We start from the raw sequence: 13,533 nt of genomic DNA, 5'->3' as shown, positions 1-13,533 counted from the left end.
ATGATGGTTGGACGGTCTACTGTTTCTGCTGCCCTGTGTGACTTTTTTAAATTGCTAATGAGCCAAAAAGAAGATTTTCTATCCTAATTTCAGAGGTGTCTTGATAAATAGACACCAGATCCAACTTAAGCTTTGCGATACATTAACCAACTAGCAAGGAAGGTTGCATTGGATGACAATTATCTTATCAAATAGTCAATTTGGGGAAATACATTTCCATGACCGCTTTATTAGAATTATAAGGCTGTAGCAAATGGAACAGAGTGAGACAGAAAGGCATTAGACACTGCTTCAGCTGAACTAGCTATTTCAAGGTGTGTGGGGGGGTAACAAACATTGAAATAACTGAGAAGTGAGCGGTGGTCAGATTATGCGGTTGGGTGTGTAACGGCTGGTCATAACTTCTTTACTCAAGACGAGAGAAAACAAAATCTTTGATGTTAAATAACAGGTGCAAACAGTACTTGGTACTGGGGGTTGTAACAGCAGCGTTACATGCAATTACTTGTTGTGTTTGCAAGTCCCCAGTGGCAATAATTAGCCTACCTGTTGACACACTATTTCTAAGGTGCATCTGTTAATGTAGGCAATTGATTTGCACATGGGTGTAATTACCATCACTGATGGGGTTGGAAATGAGCTTTCCCACCAGGGTCCTGTCAATCACCACCTTATCCAGCTGGGGCCCTGAAAGGCTTATGGACACGAGCACACCTGAACTGAACAGGAGCTGTAACAAAAAACAAACAAGAACATTCACATGTTAATACTATTTGTTCTTTTCAAATCGCAAGCACTGCATATAAATGACGACAACAAACCGTCACACTTTCAGTACAGAAGGTAATGATGTCAATAATATACAACACAGAATAGGTCACTGTAATTACACAGACAGCATATAACAGACCATGTAGAATCTGGACAAAAGATTATAATAATTAAATCAAAATAATAAAAGCAATTATCAACTCCATTATAACCGACCCTGTGTACTACCAACCTAAAACGCAACGGATCACCCAGATTACTTTATGAGGATCTATGTCACATGATGAACAACTCTACATACTGTAAGTCATAGATCCTTCCGGATGACCTTTGTGCAGCACACACAGAAACATAAAGCAAGCTCATACTTTTACTTGGGTGTGGTATAGGGTCCCGACAGTCAGGATACCGACAGTCATTAGCCCGACGTCGGGATCCCGACTGGCCAGACTCAGACAGCAGGGCAAGCGCAACAAAGCCGCTCGCCACACTGCGGGCACGGTGGCTCGCTACGCTCGCCACCTATTCTATTCTCCCTCGTCGGGGTAATGACTGTCGGGATCCCGACTGTCAGGAAAGTGTCCGGCACCCCTTTTACTTGTGCCCTTCTATAGGTGTGTAATCACTATTAGGGTGACACTTTGGGCCTGATTCGGGTACGAACTGCGTATTTGCACCAGGGACCAATGTTTTGGCTCTGGGCATGCCTATTTGCTTTTATATGCATTTGCGACGCCGCTGTTTTAAATGTAGGCAATTTGACCATGTCGGCATAATGAATGTCGGCCTTTTGAACATTTTGGTATTTTGACTGCCAATGGTTTCGGTATTTTCACCGATGGTAAATTGACTCCATCCCCATTTCATACAAGTGTTGCTCTAAATTACCCCTTTTGCACCGCCGCAAAAACCCGGGTCATCGGCGGTGTAAATAGGGCACACCGTGTCCCTTTACACGGGACAGGTCCTGACCTGGGTAAAAAACGGCTAGGACCTGGGTAGAGGGCGGTGTAAACGGGTATGCCGGGTCAGCCGGGCTCCTGTTTACATCAATGGGGGACGTACAACCTGCAGACCACAGCATCGGCAGGTTGGACGGGGGGGGGGGGGGGGGGGGCATCCATTCACTTCCCGGACGAGGGCTGGGGGGTGCATGGGGGCAGCCCAGAAGATTACCTTAGTGCTGGGCTTACCCCCAGCGCATATGTTTGTCCTGGCGGTGGCGATCAGCGCTTGGAGATGATGTCATCTCCAATCGGCGGCGCAGGAACCACCTGCGCCGGGTGAGGGGAGCGCTGGTGTAAAAGGGACCAAACGCCGGGTTCAACCTTGCTTGAAGCTGGGTCCAAAAACACAGGTGCGACCTGGCGTTTTGGTATAAAAGGGGTTTAAGTCCCCAAACAACATAGATCTATTAAGTAAATTATAATCTTAAAGAACGATCCACATAGCCCCATGTAAAGATATTAGTGCATTGCACAGACGTCTTTTAACAAATTAACCCTTTGCAGTCCAAATTTTGTTTTTGTCAATTCAAACAGTCTGGTTTAAATGAATTGTACTTTTATTTTATTTTTAATTAAAAAATGCTCTACACTGAATGTTGAACGATGTTAATGTTCTTCTTTTAAAGTGGCTCACCAATGGATCTGCTACTAGCGCTAGGGCTGTCGAGCCTGGCTAGACGTTGGACCTCAAAGGGTTAAAGTGATTTCTCCCATTTAAGAAAGAGGTGACAAATAATTTGTAAAAAAAAAAAGAAAAGAGAAACAAAGATCACACTTTACTAAGAAGTGTTAAACAAATGATAGAAAAAAAATATACTGAGATAAGCAAAAGGTGTTAATTGGTGGAGACTTCATTGTAATAGGCTAGAAATGATTTCTTTGATGTAGCTTGCAGTATGTTTACAGTAATTTAAAGGCCAGCAGCCTAATTGAATTTAATTATGTTTAGTACTAGTAAGAACAGGCAAGGCGAGTCAGGACTCGAGTGAAATCTGCCAGCGGGGTAGCCACACTGCCTAAAAACTTGTTTGTTTCTCTATTTCACCAACTGAATTAATTACTTCATCACCCTTTATTTTCTATTGGTGGCACAAGGAATGGGGGCGGGATTAACACAAAGTGGGGGAAAAAACCCCATATGCACTTACCACAACAGATTATTGTATCGGAAACCCTGAGCAATTCATCGATGTTTACAAGTGAAAAAGCAAAACGTCAAGGTTAACATTAATTATATATTGATATCTCCTTGTATTTCATGCAACAAACAACTTGAGTGAGTACTAATTAGTCACCCTTCATGCTAATTATTTCCTGGCATTGAAGTTGGTTTGATGATTTCAAATATTTTTGTGACAACATCTATAGACATTCTACGCAGATTTTGGGAAATGTTATTGCGCTGACCTCTAGAACGGACCTTGTGAATAACGGCCATCCCTGTACAGGTGAATACTGAGCCATGGGCCTGATGGAGATGGATGCACATACCTGCAAATCTGCAATTCAGTACACAGGTGCTGTGCAAAAACATACAAATGCCAGGATCAGTATCGAGACGCCTGAGATCTGCTGCTTGTGTCATTGTCATTTCTGGACACAAATCGAGTGATATGACTTTTGACCTTTCCGAGTAACCATATCTGGTCCCCAGAAATAAGTCATCTGAGCCTTTGCATCAGCGGTGACACGCCGGTTACCACTCCCCTGTAACCTCTTATAAATGCCACTATTCTATCATTTACTAACCGCCTTCGCAATACTGTTGCAGTACATGCGCAGTGCGATTTATACGTATGAGTAGGAGAAAAAAAGTTCACTCTACTGCATACATCAACATTGCATCCATCTCTGTATAAGGCACAATGAGGGAGATGTATTAAGCCCGGTAAAGCCTGATAAAGTGGTGGAAGGTGATAACGTACCAGCCAATCAACGCCTAAATGTAATTTTTCAAACACACCTGATTGGCTGGTGCGTTGTCACCTTCCACTTTATCACTTTTCAAGGCTTAATATATTTGCCCAATGTGGGGTATCCAATAACCTCCGATAAAACATCAGAAGCGCAAAACTTTTTTTACAATGTTTTCCCAAGATCGAACGATAAAAAAAAAATTTTGATTAAAAAAAAACACATTTCACTGCAAAAACACACAGGTTCAGTGAAACCTATGTGTTTTTGTCCACTGCAGGAGAAACAAAATCCCTGATAAATAGCGGCACACACCAGACAATTACCCATGATAAAGCAGGCCTCTGGTGACCGGTTCAGAACATAGAAGCTACAGTACTATAACTCTCCTTTCCACTTGCCACTTTAGGTAAGTACTGTACCAGTATCTTGCACCTTTAGAAGAAAGCACTGGTTCTGTATTCAAATAAGTGCATCTTTGTACGCAAACTCTACACACAAACATTTTATCATATTTCATTATAATTACATTATAGAGGGGAATTCAATATGAAATTACGACTGTCAGAACATCCCTACAGCCGGAATCCCCAGCCATTTTCGTTCCATTCGACTAACTCTATAGTCGATATTCAATGTTCCGGCTGTGGAGTGTCGGCAATTCCACGGATCAGTGAGAACGTCTGCGGATTGTCAAAAACCGGCTGTGAATTCAACAAAACACATCCAACTTGTTTTAAAGAAGGATCTGTTTAGGTGGAAACTGCCTTAAATGCTGTTGGTAACGGCAGCATTGAATGGCGAGTGCTGCTATATTCGACAGCGGAAATGGCTAGTGCCGCTATTTCCACAGGCAGAACTAGCGGCCGGGACAGAATACCCCACCCCATAATGTGTTACTTTTTTTTTTTTTATTCCGACAATTTTACTGAAGTTGCAAATAGTAAAAGACAACAATAATAGCTGAGGAAGGCTCCATCTGTACCTCCAAACATGACCTATTGCAGGAGGGACAAAATGCTCTTTCCTCTTATAAATTAAATAGGGACGCCAATCATATATAAGAAAGGGGTTTCACCACAGGTGATAGTAATCATAAATCAAGAAGGTAGAGAGCATCCTCATGGAATGGGTCATTTTAGGAGGTATAGATTGTGTGCACAGGGGTAAGTTCATCACAATCACCCAGAGGGAAGTTGGAGTTTGCCCCCCCCCCCCCCACACACACACACACAAAAAGAGAAAACAAACAATGTGTGTGTATTCCGGAGCCCACAGTAAATTGGCCGGGGTGTGTACGCTGTGTGAGAGTGATCAGTGGGACAGGGTCAGACTCATGAGAATTTAGCATCAGTGTTCACCAGTGGGTCCTATCTCACAGTCCAGCAGCAGGAGCACTATTGCTTACTGAAGTGCAGGCTGTGTGGTACCAGACTGGAGCTTTCCTGTCCCCTATTGTGGGTGTTAGCAGCTGGGATAGAGGCAATTAACTATGTGGGTGCACCCCAGAACTCCGTTGGAAGAGCAACGTTCACATTTAGATCCCTCTTCAGGGCATGGAGCCCGGAGGCAGGCGACTCCATTGTCTATGGTTACGCCCCTGATTGTGTATAGGAAATGTAAGCCAATGGTGTATATTAGATTTAAACCAACATTGTAACAATGTCTAGGTACTGTTTATAGCTCTATATAATTGATATAATATTATATAACGCTTTCTTGTAGTGGAATAAAAACAACTAAACAACCTTAAAACACACAGAAAAATAAAATCTATAATGAAACACTTCAGTGGTGGATTTTTCTAGGGCAGGTTTGTTTTCAAGTGGGTGGAGGTGGGGGTGGGGTGCTGCTGCCAGATGATGGTGAGCCAGGCACCAAAGGGTTCATCTGGTCTCTAGGAGAAAAAGCTGGGATCATTCACTGCTCTCTCTCCCCCCTCCTATCCACTGGTCAAGAAGCTCATGAAGCCCGATACTCTTGTGTCTCAGCATACCTTGCATATTGTCCTGCTCACATTCTGGCCGCCTGGTTCTGCTGCTGCACAAGAGGGAATGCTAATGATGTCAGTGTGCTTCAACAGGGGGGGGGGGGGGGGGCTGAAAGAGTACAGTATCCCCTCCACCCCCCCCCCCACCCCCCTTCCCTTAATTTAGCTAGGAGTATAGTGTTTTGTTAGGAAAATACATGTCTTACATTTTAGAGTGTAAAACCTGTATACAAAAGCACGCGGGTCCGTATACCCAGAGAACTAAAAGTGTGCTGCCTGTTAATGTTACCTTTCTCTAGCTAATACAGCGCAGTGTTAATCTGAAGCCAAATGAGTAATGCATTCAGCGACAATGGTTAATTAAAAACCAGTCTCAGACGTAAGGGTGGCTGCTAGCGCAGGATTACATCTGTGCATAAATAAAGAGTATATAGAAATGTCTGAACAAAAACAAATACATTACTTCCCCACACAGAACAAATAAAGTGACATCAATTAACAAACATACAATGTACAAAACAGGCATCATTTATTTATTAAATTACTGCTCAAGGAAGTACAAAATAAACTGTATTAATTAGGAAAAGTAATGTACTATGATCCGGTATATTGTGATATTTCAGGTTTTTCATTAATACGTAGAGATATGCGACGGGATGTTCTAACATCCGATACCCCTTTCCACCCCACTTCACTGGCTACCGCAAACTGATATCTATATTGCAGTGTAAAAATAAAGCAGCCAGTATTTACCCTGCACAGAAATAAATAACACCTAAATCTAACTCTCTCTGCACATGATACATCTGCCCCACCTGCAGTGCACATGGTTTTGTCCATTTGAAAAGGAATTGGCCTCTAAGAGTGAACCAGAATAACCCCCAGAGTGGTGGGGCATGCTGGGAGGTATCCGATAATGGGGGTTTAACTGCATTGTGGGTTTAGAGCATCCCGCCTATGGCCAGTGAAGCACAAAGGGGGAAATTTACTAAGATGGGAGTTCTATTTCACATGTGATGTTGCTATGGGCAACCAATCAGATACTATCTATTATCTTCTACAAGGTGCTAAATAAATAAAAGTAGGTTCTGATTGGTTGCCCATAGCAACATCTGAAATTGAACTCCCATCTTAGCGTCCATTGCACTCTGCAGCGATGTGAAGAGGACAAGGGGGTAGATGTATGAAGCAGTGATAAGGAAGGTGAAGTGATAAAGTAGCTGCTATAGATTGTAACCTTGCAGCAGGGCCCTCCGACCTCTATGTCTGTCTGTTTAACACAGTTTGTTCTTTCAGTGTTGTCATCAGTTGTAAAGCGCAACGGAATCGGTTGTACTATACAGGAAACTGCAAATAAATAAATAATACTTTATCACCAGCCAATCAGCTCCTGACTGTTGAGTTACAGGCTGAGTTTAAAAAGGGACAGTTAGGAGCGGATTGGCCTGTGATAAAGTAACAGGTATCACTTCTCCTCCCTTCCTACATCTACCCCCAAGGTGTGCTGCTTGCTATGGTCAGAAAGCCAGTGTACTCATGAGAACAGAAGGTTGTGTGATCAATGATTGCATCTAACATAGACCGAGTGCCTTACTTACAAGGAATGACAGTACAGTTATAACTAGCAAATTGCACAGTTGGGGCCGGAGGAATAATCAATTCTCACCTGGGAGAGAAAATGTGAAGAATACCACTGTGTACACCTTACATAAGATACGTAATAACAATAATGATGTTTACTTCAAGGAGTTACACATTAACAATGGATGAATCAAAGCCATTGCATGTTTACACCATATTGCCATTCTATGCTGTCCATGCTCATGGGGATACACTTGTCCTGCTGACTGGCAAACCAATATCAGTGGACACATGGGTATGGCCAAAGTAGATGCACTGCAACATATTGCTCTGCAATCCCACCCTTATGAACACACTGCCTTGCTGTTTTATTTATTTGAATTATTATAATGATCTATTAACAGAGATAAATGTTAAAATAGATGTATTGACAACAAAAGAAATTCAGATCATGCACACCCTGCTTTCTCCTCTAATGTTTGCAACAATTCCTGACCTAAACGCAGGGAGGCTTGGCTGAACATGAACAACAAAGGATATTATACTGGAGTACTTTAAATACAAAAATGTCTGAATCTTGTTCTAGATCACACATGCCGAAATTGGAGGTCTCCTCTCCTGGAGGGGTTGCGATTGTTTGGTCTACAGCAAATAGGTCAACAAGCGTTAGGTCGACAGGGTCTAGGTCGATGGGGTTTTTCACAGTTTTTTTACCCAAATGTCGACACAGTCGAAATGGACACAGTTTCCAATACACCACAGCTACGCTCGGCACACTATTTTATTCTCATGTCAGGCCTTAGTGGATGGTAGGGCATGAAATACTGCCTGTCGGCACATAAAAAACAGTGAAAAACCCTGTGTCGACCTAATGCTTGTGTCAACCAAATGACCTGTCGACCTAAACCCATGTTGACCTTGACCCATGTCGACCTAGAACCATGTCGACCCAACGCTTGTCGACCAACTTGCTGTAGAGCCAATGAGCCCACAAGGAGGGGCGATCCACATCCCCCCCCCCTTGTCGGGATTTCGGCGGTCGGGACACACAGTTTGGGAACCACTGCACTACAGAGAGAGTCGTGTAAGTGGCTTACCGTGATCATTGGGCCAGGATAGGTCGGAAGTACTGTATTAAATAAACTGCACTTTACTGTTTAGGGTGTATTATAGCACGTTACAAGGTAATTCTGCATCCTTCCTAGGATGGCGACAATCGCTCTAAAATCAAACAATTGGAAACCACCGTCTGGAAATCGCCCCTGGTCATCGCTACTCTATGGCTCCTTTCTGTGTAACAATGTACCCTGATGTCATGTCTTGCACTAAAATTATTGCAATTAGTACTAGCTGTTATTGCTATTCCTAGGCTTATCATATTATCCAAGACACACATGATTTATACAGGTTCTGTGGGCGATTAAACCCGGTAACATGCATGCTTTCATTTAACCAGCAACAGAACCTGTGCAAATTAGAGGTGTATAGGATTCAAGGAATATTAGGGAAACAAAGTATAAACTAAACAGCAGAATTCTCTACCAGGCATGTCGAAACTGTGTCCCTCCAGCTGTTGTTAAACTACACATCCCAGCATGCCTTGCCATAGTTTTAGCATGTCCTAATGGAAAAACCATGGCAAAGCATGATGGGACTTGTACTTTTAAAACAGTTGGAGGGTCATAGTTTGGACATGCATGCTATATACCCTACATTACACAGCTGGCACCTATATCCCTACACTACATTACTGACCACTCTATACCAAACACTAAATTACTTAACTGTATAAACGCTATATTACACAGTAAAACATCATTAGCCACACTACTTCAGCAAGAGACGCATTCACTGGAAGGTCCTACACTGGCTACAGACCAGAGAGGCAGCACCACAGAGAAGTGGGAGGCTGCACCACAGAGCAGAGGGAGGCTGCACCACAGAGCAGAGGGAGGCTGCACCACAGAGCAGAGGGAGGCTGCACCACAGAGCAGAGGGAGGCTGCACCACAGAGCAGAGGGAGGCTGCACCACAGAGCAGAGGGAGGCTGCACCACAGAGCAGAGGGAGGCTGCACCACAGAGCAGAGGGAGGCTGCACCACAAAGCAGAGGGAGGCAGCACCACAGACTAGCAAGAGTCAGTACCACACAGCAAAGGAAGGCAGCACCACAGAGCAGAGAGAGGCTGCACCACAGAGCAGAGAGAGGCTGCACCACAGAGCAGAGGGAGGCTGCACCTCAGAGCAGAGGGAGGCTGCACCACAGAGCAGAGGGAGGCTGCACCACAGAGCAGAGGGAGGCCGCCGCCTGCACCACAGAGAAGAGGGAGGCTGCACCACAGAGCACAGGAAGGCTGCACCACAGAGCACAGGGAGGCTGCACCACAAAGCAGAGGGAGGCAGCACATACCAAGTAAAAAGGCTGGGTATTCAGGGGAGGCAGGCAGCACCACAGGGCAGAAGGAAGGCAGTACAGAGCACAAGGAGGCAGTATGTAGCATAGGAAGACAGGGGCGGGATGGAGCAGAGTAGAGGCAACAGCTGCACAGACTAGGAGGGGAGGCAGGACAGACCAGGGGGCAGAAAGGACAGGATAGAGAGGCAGCAGCTATTGACAGACATTATAGTGTTAGGTAGCACCAGTGTGTAAATTGAGGTTTGCCCTCACGGTAGAAGACTTAACTAGAATTATTAGCTGGGTAAAAAGTAAAAGGTAACACTGGGCTAACAGCAGGACTACGTTGCAAATGATTGTGCAGTTGCAGCCATGAGCTTAAGGTTTAAGATTGCCATTGTGGTACACCCCTCATATGTTGGGAGGAACATCATGGTTGCAGCGGCTGCAGGAGGAGACGAGAACAATGGGATATAAGCATTTCTACTACGGAAATGCCCAAAGGCATGTCCTTACCACAAAGAGGAAGAAAAGTAAACAAAGGAGAGGGGAATATACATTAAAACACCTGAAAACTACTGTGCTACTGAACGGGATGCGGTCATTCGTCAGACTGCATTTAGGTCTACAGTCATTAGGTCGACCCCACTAGGTCGACTGGCAGGAAGGTCGACCTGACTTAAGGTCGACATGGGCCAAGGTCAACATGACTTAAGGTCGAATTTGCATAAAGGTCGACATGAGGAAGGTCGACTGGTCATAAGGTCGACATGGGTTTTTCACTGTTTTTTGAGCCGACATGTGCCGACAGGCGGTATTTCATGCCCTACCATCCACTAGGGCGTGGTGGGAGAATAAAATAGTGTGCCGAGCGCAGCGAGGCACCGTACCCGAAGCATAGCGAGCGATGCGAGGGTCCGATTCTCATTGCCAACTGTGTCCATGTCGACTGTGTCGACATTCGGATCAAAAAACAGTGAAAAACCCATGTCGACCTCATGACCAGTCGACCTTCCTCATGTCGACCTTTATGCAAATTCGACCTTAAGTCATGTCGACCTTGGCCCATGTCGACCTTAAGTCAGGTCGACCTTCCTGCCAGTCGATCTAGTGGGGTCGACCTAATGACTGTAGACCTAAATGCAGTCTGACGAATGATCCCATTCCTACTGAAATAACAACAAAATAATACATATGAACGAAAAACTACATTTAACAGTTAATTAGGGACTTGTTTCCTAGCACGGCGCCCATCGCATCGCATACCATAAGGCATACGATGGTATGCGATGTTACGTGGCATAGAGTTGATTCTATATAGTGCCCAAAGCGTGGCGAGCGCAGCGAAGTGATGCGCGTTCACTTGCCACACTATATAAAATCAACTCCACGCCGACGTGGATAGTGGGGGTATGAAAAGGTCAGAGGACGCGTACCGCCGCCCCTTGCGGGCTCGCTGCGCTCGCCACCCTTCGGGTTGGCGTTGATAGTGGGGGGTGGCGTGGGGGTGCATTTAACATTGTAAGCACCCATTAGGGTGCTTATACAATTAAAAATCGTATAAGGGATTATACAATTTAAAATCGCATCGCATGCCATATGCCCGCATGCAATGCGATGCGATGAGAAGTCATACAACTTAATATCGTGGGCGCTGTGCTAGGAAACAAGTACCGTTAATTATATTGTAATAAGTGTAACTGAATATCCAGGTATCTAGTTTATTTGTCCTCTTAAAGATACAGTTAAATTAATTAAGATCCTTTCCCACAAAAGAGTTCGGTATGTTACCTCAAGCAATGTTTTTGAGGTTTGGAGAAAAACAAAATAATATTATTTGTAATTAGTAACTGAGGGGTAGATTTATTAAGCTCGGTGAAGTGATAAATTGTCTGTTTTTTATCACCGGCCAATCAGCTCCTACTTGTTATTTTTCAAACCAAGCCTGTAACTTCACAGTTAGGAGCTGATAAAAACCAGACACTTAAATAAATCTGCCCCAGAATTCCTAGAAATACAGAAGTATTAACAGGGAAGTAAATCGAAAAGGTGTGTGGGAAAACATCAGTTTTGTTCCTCCATTTTTATTGGCTGCTCTTCTCCAACTGTCTTCCCATTGGTGTAACACAGGGAGAAGGCCTGCGTAACCAGAACATTAATAATGCACCGCACCAGATGTTCTGGGTTTTGCTGAGAACTCTCTGCGTGGATCGCAGGTCTGTCCTCTTTTGCTTTGTCCACACTAATCCCCAACAATATACAAAGCTGCTTCCAGCAAATTCAATAATTCCGAGATCATTTCCGGTGGCCAGATAAAAAGGGGCATCATTATACATATCGCAGGTGTTTCTATTGTGACACAAGTGTTGTGAATGTGTTTTGTGGTTGTATAACAAGCTTGCTTGTTTGCTATAATTAAGTGATAATGAATGGGAGTTGCAAGTTATGGATGAATGATCTAACTTGGATGACGACAATTACAGATGGGTTCATCCTCAGATGATTATGGTGGCCATCCATATAAGGTTACCTAGAACTAATTAGAAGTCCTACTTCGCACCCAACTTGGTAATTAGTCATTTAAAGCATGCGGCGCACTCTTTCTCCTTCTGGCTTGAAGCTTTACAGCTACAGTTTTTCAGCAAGCTGCCGCCCGCCCGTATTATGACATTCCATGGAGTAGAGAAGCGGAAACACTGCTCTGTATAGTGTGTGCTACACAGGTACAGTAGTAATGTAGCAGAGTTGTGCTGCACATACTTTTTGTACTAGATCTCAAAGAAAAACCGAGATGCGACGAGATGCGATATTGCATACAATAATTGTATACAGTAATTGTAACGTGTATGGGCACCTCTATAGAGAGGCCTGCTTCAACAGCAAATTATCTCGTTATTATAATGAATGTAAACAGGAAATTACACGCAAATAGACTGAGTGGCCGTGATCAGCCGTCAACTTTATATATGAGACTCTATCCAAAAGACACATTAATGTTCCCTATCATTTGATATTCAAATTTACATATGCAAGATGAGGCAATAGGGGGTATCCAACAAGCCCCGCAAAAACACAAGCTTTACCCAATGTTTTGCCTAATTTTTTTTTTCTGATTTTCCAATTATAGTCGTCTGAAAAAGAAAAAAAAACATTTACTCCCGAATACCCCCAGGTTCAGTGAAATCTATGCATTTTGGACTCCAGACATGCTTATTGGGGTTGTTGGATAGCCCTGGTATGGGTTGTTAGGTCAACAGTGACCAGGTCAACAATCAAAAGGTCGACCACTGTTTATCGACAGTCAAAAGGTTGACAAGCAATATGTTGACATGGTCAAAAAGGTCAACACAAGCAAAATGTTGACATAGGATAAGGTCGACATGAGTACCACGTTTGCTCGCCATGATTCGGGGACTCGGCACACTATTATGTTCTCCCGCTATGCCCACTGGGATGGTAAAGTATTAACAAGTCCGTTAAAAAAAAACACATTAAAACGTCAGGTCGACCTTTTTTTCATGTCTACCTTTTGACCATGTAAAAAGTAAATTTAACCCCAACAGATCCAGGGTCGACATGCATTCATGCATTAGGTCGACCACTGAAAGACGACATGGCTTAGGTCAACACCTGAATAAGGTTGACACAAGAATTAGGTTGACAATGGGACTGTTGACAGTGAAAGTGTTGACATGAGTTCTTCCCATTTTTTGTCCCGAATGTCAACACAGTCAACATGGACACCGTATCAGTGTACCGCTGCACTCGCCATGCTTCGGGCACGGTGCCTCACTGCACTTGGCACACTATTCTATTCTCCCACCATGCCGTAGTGAATGGTAGGGTATGAAATACAGACGGTGGTCACATTTTAAC

At 43.9% G+C, this 13,533-nt stretch overlaps 1 protein-coding gene across 3 annotated transcripts in view; it reads right to left on the bottom strand.

The window, feature by feature from the left end:
• WDPCP (WD repeat containing planar cell polarity effector) overlaps positions 1-13,533 on the bottom strand; it is a 315,876-nt gene that overhangs the window by 238,856 nt on the left and 63,487 nt on the right. For all 3 annotated transcript variants that reach the window (XM_083175790.1, XM_083175792.1, XM_083175791.1), the window contains exon 7: positions 616-730. In XM_083175790.1, coding sequence (XP_083031916.1) covers positions 616-730 — 115 coding nt within the window. The remainder of the gene's footprint in view (positions 1-615; positions 731-13,533) is intronic.

The sequence above is a fragment of the Crinia signifera genome, chromosome 3 (genome assembly GCF_055691185.1).
Source record: "Crinia signifera chromosome 3, ASM5569118v1, whole genome shotgun sequence".
Taxonomy (NCBI): Eukaryota; Metazoa; Chordata; class Amphibia; order Anura; family Myobatrachidae; genus Crinia; species Crinia signifera.
Note: the sequence above shows the minus strand (reverse complement) of the source record. Positions and strands in the feature narration are given on the sequence as shown.